This window comes from Corythoichthys intestinalis, chromosome 10, assembly GCF_030265065.1.
Source record: "Corythoichthys intestinalis isolate RoL2023-P3 chromosome 10, ASM3026506v1, whole genome shotgun sequence".
NCBI lineage: Eukaryota > Metazoa > Chordata > Actinopteri > Syngnathiformes > Syngnathidae > Corythoichthys > Corythoichthys intestinalis.
The window spans coordinates 9,434,928-9,447,366 of NC_080404.1; the positions used below are offsets into that span (position 1 = coordinate 9,434,928).

A 12,439-nucleotide genomic window follows, 5' to 3' on the forward strand; every position below is an offset into this window, starting at 1 on the left:
AACCAAGAGTTAACCAATCACATGCACTCTAAAATATGTTGACTCTATTTAAATGAATGCAAACTTGCTGCCTTAGAAAATGTCATTTATGTTACTTACATAAATTATGATTAGAATTCACTCAATTATTTCAAGTTTTAAGGACTCAAATTAACCTTAGTAATTGGATTAGAGTAAATTGTTATTTTGAGTTTGCTGTACTCGAATTATTCATTCATTCATTCATTTTCCATGCCGCTTTTCCTCACGAGGGTCGCGGAGGTGCTGGAGCCTATTAACTTGAATGAATTAAATTACAGTAATTTATTTATGCTGAGCTTTAGTGCTGCTCATTCTTCATATGCAGGTGATCTTCTTCTTCTTCTTCTTCTTTTTTTTTTTTTTTTAAACCTGAAATACAATACAAACAGCACATGGTAATTGAATTAGTAACATGTTTTTAAACAGTAATGACCTTACCCCCGAACAAATGAAAGAAGAACACTCAATGGATTAACTCAGGGGAATTAAACTATTTTAAAATGCTCAACAATGCATTAAAGACACAAGAGACATTGGCCCTTGACACACTGCTGAATGTTTTGTTAAGGCTTGGTGTGAAATGAACAATCAGTCGTATAACCAGAGCTCTCTTCAACACCTTCACTTACTTCACATGGATTTGATAAGTAAATATTGAGGCGAGCGACATGGAGAAGAATGACAGAGACTGGCTTTTTTTTTTTTCCAACAATTGCTGTCCTTGTGCCCCAAACACTGCATGATCCCAGGAAACCACACACTTTATTGAATAGAACACACATGACATAACAACAGCAATCACTACTCTCAGTCGTTGTTGCCACATGCCATCCTCCATTGCTGTGGAATAGATAAATAAAAGTCGCTACAATATTTTACTCTATTATAAACTGTCATGTTGCCTTAAGGCAATGCAACAGTTTTTAAAAGAGTAAAATATTTACTTACCAAATCGATGTAAAGTAATTGAAGGTGCTGAAGAGGGCTCTGGTTGACGGCCCGAGTCACTGTGGACGTGGAAAGTTTTGGTGTGAGAAAAGCGTGAAATAGAAGAGGCAGATCTGTGCAAGTCTGAAAGAATGCTCAAAGAACACTGGGAACAATTGTTTTTTTTCCTCATTTGTCTTAACTGATATACATCAAGTTAGGCATGTGTTCACAACAGGTTGATAAGAATTGTGTTTGCTTTACTTATCATATTTCATCAAGTCGTATACAGCAGGAGTCCCCAACTTTTATTGCACCACGGACTGGTGTGGTTTGGGTCTTTTTTTTCACAGACCGGTGTTCTGTCAAATTTTGCACCCTCTTAAAAATTTTTTCCCAAAGCTTTTGTGGCGGTGAAAAAAGCCCTCATAAAAAAAGTCCTATGTTCAGTTGGACTCTCAATGTTATCCAACGGTGCTAAAAAATATTTACATCACAAACATACATGTGCAAAATGGTGAAAATTAATGCTTAACGACACGACGAAGTCGTTAAGTGAGAGAGCTGCATGCTGTTGTTGGTTGCAGCTAACATGGCAAACGTAAGTTAATATTCCTTTCTTTAAAGAAAGTTTGTAGAGTGTACTTTGGAATCGCTGCATTCGCAGTCATTTTTTACTTTACGCGCATGCCAAATTTGTCAGAAAACCGGCATTGTGCGGCAGAAAAATACAGCAAAAATAAAATAAAATTTGTGTTAAGTGCAGGGAAAATACAACTCACCCGCTGAATCAGTGGGAGGCCTGAGCTTGTTTCGTTGAGACGAGATGGGAGAGTGAGATAAGCCTGCTTCACAAAGATACGATGTTGGAAATTGTAGCGCGGTTTTTAGTGCTCTCCTAGCGATGCCAAGATATTCCGAGATTACTTTAATCCAGAACCTCGGTAGAGTTGTTGTCTCTAATGCACATTTAGGGTTGCCGTGATTGGCGATGTCTACAAGCTGATATTCCTGTTGCACGGACATGCTCAAATCACTCGGTTTATTCACATACGGTTCACGGATGCAGTCCTTCGCAGTTCGTGAGTCTTTAGTGATTGGGAAGTAGCATAGATTTAATTTTCTTCGAGGCTGAAGGCTCATCTTCTGGCTCGTCAGGTTCCCTTTCCCCGTAAAAAATCTGTCCAAAGACGTCTGTTTTTCATTCATTCTAGTGTGGGGGCTACTTATTTCCGGGAACTAATGTGATGCGCCCGCCCTACGTCATACATCATTATCGAGGACAAACGCACATTGATATGCAAAACAAGATGTACTGTTAGAAGTCCAATCAATGGATTTCTATGATGACATTCTATCCTGTAGTATTATATCTACTGTAGAGTAGACAAGGATATTGGTGTGTTAAGGAGCGCACACCAAAGTTAATTTCGCCAGAATGCAGTCGTTAATAAATTATTATTTCTGCGCGGCCCTGTAGCAAATGCGTCACAGACCGGTACCGTTCCGCGGCCTGGCGGTTGGGGACCCCCTGGTATACAGTCCCTCACTCCCTCTCTCTGATTTTTGTTTGTCAGGCAGTACACGTGCGCTGGAGTGGCTTATTAAAGTTACGATTCATAGACTTCATAATGGTATTGACAAGGTGCAGGGCCGAATAATAGGGGGCTTATATCCGTCAAAGCTGACCGAATGGAAACACAAATAGCTTTTTACGTGGAAAATTCTTGTGAATAAATGCTTAAATCCCTGAATTCTTTATAGATATGGACGTAAAACAGTGCAAAAGAAAAAAACGTGCAGGTAGCATTTATTTTACGTAAATATGTCAAAGGATGATGCTTGCCTTTAAGTCACACTGTGGCACCGCTTTACCACAATAAAGAGCTTTTTACGTTTAAATTCTTCTGAATAAATGCTTAAATCCATGAATTCTTTATAGATATGGACATAAAACAGTCTCAATTTGGTTAAAAGCAAAAAAACGTGCAGGTAGCATTTATTTTACGTAAATATGTCGAAGGACGATGCTAGTCCGTAGCAGTTAATTTCTCCCATTGATTTTTTTTCACAATGTTTCAAAATGCATGCATGGTACGAAAAATATAATAATTACTTTGAATCCTTGAACAAATCACTCCTGAGACAATCCTTTCTTTTGGTATGCGGTACAGCTTTCTTACTTTTTCAACTAAATCCGGCGCTACATATACTGCGTTTATGTGTTTGTGGATAGCTCCTCTTGATGTGGGCGGCCCCCTGCTTGAAGGTGAGGCGCTGTATGTGCCCGATGTGAACTGTCTATACAATTATGAAGTCTATGAACAATTATTAACAGATGTTTGTGTTTGATCTCGCCAGTGTCACAAACTTCAGAAGCTTTGCATGTGTCAATCATTGTTTAACTTGTTAAACAGTTGCTGTGGCAACTCATTGTGTGTAAGTGAGCAGCTTGAGAGGATTTAAGTAGACTCACTCAATAAAGCAAATTTTAAAATGAACTGTTCAGTTCATCGTTCATTATTCTAAATTTTTTTAACTAAAGCTCATAGTTAAAAAGAACAGACTTTTGTATTTCTTTTTTTTAGTTTACTTTTTCTATTTTATTTTTCAACTTTTGCACTTCTTTTTTCTCCCCAATAATTGCTGCAAGCTATTATTGACAGAGTCCATATTAGAACCACAGATAGTAATTATTTTATTTAAACTTAAACTGTGTCAGATTCGTCTTCATATTCAATTTCAAATCCACGTTGACCTGTTCTTAAAACTCACCTAAATGTTGGTACTGCGCCAGGCTTCTGTCAGATTTTGTACCCCATCAGAAACTGCAAACTTTGCGCTTCTGCACTTGTGCGTAACATTACAAACGGCCGTAAATCCAGCGATTACAAAGTAAACATTCTATTAATAAAGGCATTATAAACTTACGTTTGGTCATGGACGCACACAAAGGAAAGTTTTCTCTCATCGTGTCTTACCTGTGCAGTTAAGCATTTTTTACGCCGTATTCGTGTTGCAGAAGTATTTTTATGATGCAGCTTGTTTATTTAGCTTCCTTGGATAATATTTAAAGTCCAAATGAATGGAAAAGAATGGTTATTCCCCACCATAAAAGCTTCTGGAGCAAAAGCTGCCATATTTGCTCAAACAACACAGCTGTGACAGGTTGTCAGTTGCCAGGTTGGATAGTTTTCTGCTATTAAAGTTTGTTTAGCCAATGGCTTTAATTCTGAAATTATGAATGTGGTATACGGACTACGTGTCCCATGATCATCCTGGGTTCACAAAGTCAATGGGACGAGACTTGGGGGATAGGGGAAACCACTGTTCTGTTATATGATATCTAGTAAGATGTGAGCGAGAGTTGCATAGCATTAAAAAAGAATTGACATCAAATATACCGCAGTCGTCACGTTATGTTCTTTGCTGCACAACACTAGTAGCACTTGACAATGAATGAGGTTATGAACTACTACGATAATGAGCGCGTTCACAGTAACGTTCATGTGACTAAAATACGATGCGTTCAGTTCATGTTCGCTCAAAATATGAGCGTGTTCATGAACAATCGTTCATTGAATGCGTTCATGCACAACACGGGCATTTACACTGTGCAGTAAATGTAATGTCTTTGAAGTCTTTTGAAACATTTTTGGGTTTGTTTTAAATGAGTTACCTCTGGGGTTTATGCAGATTACAGCTTGTGCTGAAAAATATCACTTCCAAAACATCAGGAAGCACACACTCTAACTGTTGAACTTTTTATTTGAGGTTAATCAGAGACACTTCAAAGTGGGTATGATACCAAAAAGCATGATTATTTCATATTTCACGCGGTGTTTTATGCTCCTGAATGAAATGGATCGCTTGGATGTGTGTGGAAGCGATCGTTTTATATATTCAATTTTTGAATCCCGTGCCATGAAAATGAGTGACTTTCGGCTTCAGTCTTGGGTTTAGGACGAATGCGAATGTGACGTCACCCGGGTCAGCATCTCACAATACAGCGTTGCTTTATAGCGTGCAGCTGATTTTTCGGATTAATTCGTTTATTTTTCGCATCACGCCAGCCAAATGGCTGCAGAAAATTTTTGCTGCACCAGGGAGAGGCGTGTGAGCCTTTTTGGGTTTCAAAAGGTTATTGGCCAAGACAAGCCCTACTACTGTAGGACCATTGGACTTATGAGGAAGTGAGTAAACATCGTATTTTGTATTATGTCAAATACTGGGGTCATGCCACACGTTTTAATACGGACGTGGCTTGCATTTTGTAGCTGATTGTCCAGAATGCCACTCGGCCGACGACTGGCGATTTGTTGCATACCCCCCTCTATACTCGGCTTATTGCCCTCTTCATGTGCCCGGTGTTCTGCAAAATTTTCAACCCCATCAGAAATTGGAACATTGTGTTAAAAACAGCCGTGATATAATAAAGCGATTACAAAGTAAACACGACAAACTTTCTTTAAATAAAGGACAATTTACTTACGTTTGATCATGGACTGCCAAATAGAGAAGTTCTCCTCAGACATATGCTACAATGTTAGCTGCAAAACAACTGCAAGCTGCTCTCTGTTTATGTCTTCGCCGTTTAGTAAAGCATTATTTTACGCCATATTCGTGGTGACCATGTGGCAGCTACGGGCTCCTCCGATGTCGGCCGGTTTGTCCGGCGGTACTCTCCAGCTGCTTACCCGGCGAGCTCTCCTGTCCGTAGCAGGGCAACGAGCTGTAACTTGCTCGCCGCCGGGTGGTTTTCCCGATCGGCGTAGCCAATCGACAACCCCACCGCCGCGTAACATGATCCAAGCTAATTTTGTGTGATTTTTGGCTTCAAAAAGTGAAAATAAGACTTTGAGACGCCACTTGGTTCGGGTTAGCATGTCGGCTAGCTGTCACGCCTCTTGGTTTGTTTACATTCGCCGAAGCCGGGGCAGGGAAATTACAAAAGCCTCACTTACTATAGTGGCATAAAATATCGTTCGGGAGGTGCGACAGTAAAGGTGAAGTCGACAGTTTTGACCATTTTGGAGTAATTTTGCCATGTCGTACTAAATAAATGCATTTTTATTATTTCATATTCCATTTAGCACAACACTGTTATTTGTCATGACCATACAATTTATTTAACAATTGGGGAAAAATACTTGGATAAAAAGAATATCCTGTAACTCCAATATGTAGTCCTGCCGACGTCATCCTCTTTTTGGGGACGCTAGAGCCCTATAATGGTAGGCGTGGCTAACCGGCAGATTAAAAGACTCATTTTCTGGTCATCTCCGTTTTGCCAAATTGTTGCATATAGTCGAATCGTCTCAAAATATGATTCTAATTCACATGATAATTCTATTTTAAACTTTTTTTCTTCTGTCAGTACTTATTTCTCTCAACAATACAATAAAATTTACACAGGTGGAATGAATTCCACATTTTCTGGAAAAAAAAAGGGTTTTGGAAATAAGACTTCTTTTGACCAATATATTTTGTTTTCACAGATTTCTGTACTATTTCGCATGTTTGTAGTTTTACCGCTCTACTTAATCATGGTTTTACACATTCTGCATATGAAATACATGTTAGCGAATTAGCTTAGTGCTCGGCGTTAACTGTTAACTAACATCTCAAAAACAACCACAAAAAAGGCTAAACAGTACAAGAGGGTTCGTTCATTTTATAGATGCACACGTGTCTTAGCAACACACTCAGGACATTTTTCAATTGACATGACTTGAAACTACTGCCAGACAATTAAAGGACAAGGAGCAATGAACTATCTCTCTTTCCCTCTCGCTCTAAAAAATAACTTGCGCACAGAAGTGCGACCGCCGGGTCCCTGCCTGTCTCATACACAAATTTATTTTCCAGACACCCCTAGTAATAAAACATGTGCAAACATGTTCACTTATTTTTTTTCTTTCCCTCTTGAAAATTCAATTTCTTACCAATTGAGTTGCACAGGTGACATTCATGGTGAATGACATTGAAATTATTCATCTTGTTGGCTTTTTTATGTCACCAAAATCTGATATTCTAATTGAACAGTGCAGATTTTTTTGTTTCTGTTGACAGCCAAATGAATATTTCCTGAGGAGCAATCACATTTCAGTATTTGGTGCCAAACCAAATGACTATAAGGTTTATTAGTATTTCTGAGCAATGACCGATAACACCGATGAGTTTACAGTATGTTCCCATTCTTTTAAACTGTAAATTAATTCAAATTCATGTGTGTTGTTCCCTCTCTGCTTTCCAAAGCCTCACAAGATTAAGTCAAGCTACAAATCACTTGCTGCAATTCCTACGAACACACTTCTCTTGGATCAGCAGGTACGTTCACTGATTTGAATCTAAGTATCTCATTATACTGTAAGGGATCTATCATGTGATTTCGCAGTGAAGTCCTTATACAACCAAGCAACCGAGAATTGCACATAAGTGACATGTGCGTCTAATCACTCAAAGATGATTATAGTCTAAAGCCATCATTGTGCTTTACATTCAAAGGTAATAGATGAGCAGGTGGAGAGTGAGAACATCCTGAAAAGAGGTGTCACTAGTGATGGGGCAGATGAAGACACCCACGCTGAGGTACCTGTTCACCCATCACTAAACACGTGTATAGTGGATGTCATATAATTGAGCTGGAACTTCAAATCTTTTTGTATGCTCATTAGATGTGCTCACCTGCTCAACTCCGGCAGCAATCTGAAGAGTTGTATGCAGCCATTGATGAGATATTGGCAAATTCTACTCCGCCTGTGGGTTCGGTCCAATGAGATCAATAGTACCTTGCTACTTTGTTAATGAGAGATGTTTATCTGTTTTACTGTTTTAGAGCAAATCATCCTCCAAGACGTGGATAGCAGGTGACAGTTTGCGGGTACAGTGAGTTCCCCTTTCCCTCTTCCTACCTTCTAAAATGCTGCATAATATTATTGAGTGTATCACCACTCATCATGATTGACTTGACACGCACTGGTGCTTGCTCAAAATCAGTTATAACCCAGAAGTTTGTAGATTGAAATCTAGACGGCTGATTTCACATCAGAATACAGATGAGCAACATCAGATTTATCTGCATCCTTTCAGGAGACAGGGATGACAATTTTCAATTCAACATGCCAGAAGCAAAAAGTCATCTAGGTTATCGGAAATGGGTAAAAATGGGAACGTAAAGAAGAAGACACTTCGCTTTGATAGAGAGCTTGCCTCTACTTACTCTCCTAAATGCCCATTTATTGATTGGAAAAAACATTTTCTATAATGTATTTGTAAAAAACAAAAAAATGGTAGGTAAGCTTATAGCTGGCAACTTTGGTAACACTTTACAATAAGAGCCCCTTAATTAACATTAGTTAATGCCGTTTGAGACAATAACTAATGTTTAAGTAACATTACAATAATTAATATAATTGCTTATCTAACATTTATTCATATATTAATTAACATGAGTTAATGCATTAGCTAATGCATTAGTTAATGCATAACTGTACAGTAACTAATGGTTTGGTAAAATTAAAAATATACATAGGCCTATATAGGGTTAGGGTTTAGGGTTAGGATTTGTTAATTTAGCATTCCTAATTTCTTTGTAAGGGATACATGTGCTTCACTTTACAATAAGGGTCCAAAAAAACCTTCAGTAATGGTTAATTACGGTTAAGTAATACTTGGGTTAGGGTTAGGAAATAATACCATACTTAAGGTTAGGTTAGCTGCATGTAAGGACTCACACAGCAATGTTTTTTTTATTTTAAAATAACGTAATCACTTACTAGTACAAGTATACATTAATGACTATTTATTAACCCTTTAACACCTAAGCCTATTTTGGCCGAATTTGCATGCATTTGATGTTGCCTTTATATTTCAAAGAAAAAATTGTTTACAATGGCCAAGTTGGGTCCCTTTTTTCAGGACACCTTGAACTTCATGTCCAAACTGTTGTTTTCTTCACTGACCAATTATAATCCACATTTTGGACCCAAAAAGACAAAAAAAAAATCCCAAAATATTTTTTCAAAATTTATAATGTTGGTGTCCCATTGACAACCAAACATGCTCGACCAACTGTTTTGAAGCTTGATAATATTTATTCAACTTGTTAGGACAAACATTCACTAGAAAAAAATAAGATCGAATAGCTTTATGCTTGACAATTCAACACAAACAGCAGGTATGGTCATAGGCGTTTTTGGCCTTTACACATACTATGGTCAAAACAGGTTATATACAGTGCAAAATAGTGAGAAAAAAAATTATATATATCATCTAAAACAAAAGGGGTTTGGAGGATATCTCTTTGTGAAGTTAGGGATTATACCCATCACCTTATCTAAAGTATATGTACATGCAATCAAGCTTCTCAAACACTCATCTATATAAAAATTGAAAAGATTCATAGTGAAGAAAAAAAATATATATAACATTGAAAAAAAGTATTTTCAAAAATATTGACAAGTAGCTCAGTTCAATTCAATTTTTTCAGGCATGCGACCCGATAAAGTTTTATTTTATTTTTTTTGCGCACTCAATAAAGTTTGTTTTTGAACAGGTCACTGAGCTGCGTCACATACAACGTCACACAGCCTACTCTTCTGCCGTTTGAGCGCTGCTGTCACTTCTACTCGCCGAGACGCCGACTAATCCGAGGAAAACAACGACAAATACAGCTCATCCTATTCCTTGAGTTGATGAAAAAATGCATTAGCTTGCGCTAAATTAATTTTCGATTCATTCTGCACGTTTCAAAGTCGCTCGCTAAATTCAACCGGTGTTCATGCCTCCTTTTCCTTATTTGGCGCCTAACTCGGCAATTTATTAAAAATGTTCACATTCGGTTCGTCCTTCTTGACATCACAACGGATCTTGGGATATGTCGTCTTTTGTGCTGCTTTCGGTTTTGAAAAAGGACAAGAAATGATGGAAATATGGAGATAGATACATGGTACATGCAGCATTTTAATGCATATTTATGAGTGCAATAAAACTATAAAACTCAAATGAGATTATCTCTCGTTTTTCTTGGTCGATTGACTTCAAATAAAAACTGGTGTGGACATCAACTTGCGCACTTTCAAATGAGACCAACCAGCGGCACGTGGGTGACGTAATCACAGCGTGACGAAGCTTCAAAGACGACATGCGTAAACGCGTCGCTGCCGACACGTTCAGTGTTAAAGCGTTAATGCACTAATTTATAGTGAATTAATGTTAAGTAATGTATTATATATATTATATATTATAACCTAACCTTAAGTATGGTATTATTTCACATGAATATATCTCATAAGTATTACTTAACATTATTTAACCATTACTGAATGTTTTTGTGACCCTTATTGTAAAGTGTAGCACACGTATCCCTTAACTAAGAATTTATAAATGCTTAAGTTAACAAAACCTAACCCTAAACCCTAAACCCTAACCCTTTATAGGCCTATACCTGTATATATTTTCTAATTATACCAAACTATTAGTTACTGTCTGGTTATGCATTAACTAATGCATTAACTCATGTTAATTAATATATTAATAAATGTTAGATAAGCAATTATATTGATAATTGTAATGTTACTTCAACATTATTGTTTTAAAATGCATTAACTAATGCATTAACTCATGTTAATTAATATATTAATACATGTTAGATAAGGGATTAAATAAATCATTGTCACGTTACTTAAACATGAGTTATTGTCTAAAAATGCATTAACCAATGTTAATTAAGGGAACCTTATTGTTAAGTGTTACCGCAACTTCTAATCCCATCTTTAGCCTTGCATAGGGACGGTAAGGACATAACATTAGCAACTTTTCAGGATGCTCAAATTGTCCCCAACGACTTTTAGGCAACCTTATTTGCATTATACAGGTAGTCCCCGAGTTATGGACTACGCTGGCGACATAACTAGAATTTCCGCGCAAGTCGGAATCAACCCTTTAAATACCCCCCAAATCTCAAAATAACTATCTAAAAACATGTATTATACGTCATTGTACCATCCTCTCCAAGATGTTGGAGCTAAGTCCTAGCTAGACAGCGAGTTAAGCTGATGACGATGTCAGACGCACGTGTGGTTTACTGACTTTATTTAGCTGCTCATGTCATCAACACTTTCAGAATGAAATCTAATTTGTTTAATCTTTAATAACAGTATTTCAAATTTGCGTTTATAACTAGATGCTGATACAGCAATAACAATCCACACAAACGATTAGCACGTATCAGTTAGCGTCCGCACATCGTCAAAAACAATCACATAAACTCACCCCAAATTTGACCGCATTTGAAAACGCACAATAAACAGCATAAAAGGGCTTATATACTGGTGTTGCCTCTGTGGATGCTTCACAAGCAACAAATGTACGTGTAGGCTTTCTTTCCCCTCTCATAAAAGTTAATGCACTAAAGTAAAGCTGCCGGAACACGAGGGGTGGAGGTAGAGGACAGTGCGATACACACATACACATACAATAGGATGCCAGGAATGCAAGGCAGTAGCCAATGGCAGAGCGGCTATAACTACAGTATGTTACGTTCAGTGACTGTGGGAGCTGCGAGTACCAGCCATATAGTATTTTTGCCTTTCTTATCCTGAAATTTCTTTCATAATAAGAGGCAATATTTTCCCATTAAGACGTGTCTACCTGAAAATTTTGTTTGTAGAAATGTTCGTAAGTAGAGGTACCACTGTATATGTACAGCTTACAGTATATATTATTCATCTGTTTAGCATATATGAAGCAAATCATATTTATTATGGTGTTAACACTTTGCATTTTAGAATCAAAATCGCACAAATTGTTTGAAGCATTTGGATCGGTATTCAGATTCGCACTTATTATAAACATTATTATTGTTATTATTATTATTATTTGCGGCACTAGCGCTAACTTGTCGTAGCTTATCATGAACCCATACTGATAAACACCTTTGATTGATGGAAATTAGCGTCACTTTTGTTGTCATATTGAACCATTAGACAACCGTTACTTTTGAATCAACACAGTATTTATGCAAAAAAACAATCAAACAAACAAACTAAAAAAAACAATACGATACACAGAGGCATATATTGTCTCCTCACCAGTGTTGTCACAGGTTACTTGGAAAAAGTAATTTATTTATTGATTAATGCTTACGCTTCAAAAAAGTAATCTCGTTAATTTACTGATTACTTAATTATTAAAGTAACTAATTTACTTTAAAAGTAATTTATCAGTTACATTTGATCAAGTTTTCTCCCTTTTACGCCACAACATAGGAATGACAACAAAAAATGTAATCGCATGTAATTGACTTTCCGATAATTAAAGGGGAAGATCAGTATTTTTCACATAAGGCATAATCTTCGAGTTCGTGAAGATTTAATTAGTCGATGGAGTTGATTACAACCACCATTGACTCACGCTAGCTTGGCCACTCAGGAGCCCTGAAACTAACAAATAACTGACAAACTGCATGGAAATCAATTCCACCGACTAA

At 37.2% G+C, this 12,439-nt stretch overlaps 1 protein-coding gene across 1 annotated transcript in view; it reads left to right on the forward strand.

Moving 5' to 3' along the window:
• Window positions 1-12,439, forward strand: part of mlip (muscular LMNA-interacting protein) — a 50,318-nt gene that overhangs the window by 12,658 nt on the left and 25,221 nt on the right. Inside the window, exons 3-6 of the mRNA XM_057849036.1 lie at window positions 7,207-7,278; window positions 7,456-7,539; window positions 7,626-7,709; window positions 7,787-7,831. Coding sequence (XP_057705019.1) covers window positions 7,207-7,278; window positions 7,456-7,539; window positions 7,626-7,709; window positions 7,787-7,831 — 285 coding nt within the window. The remainder of the gene's footprint in view (window positions 1-7,206; window positions 7,279-7,455; window positions 7,540-7,625; window positions 7,710-7,786; window positions 7,832-12,439) is intronic.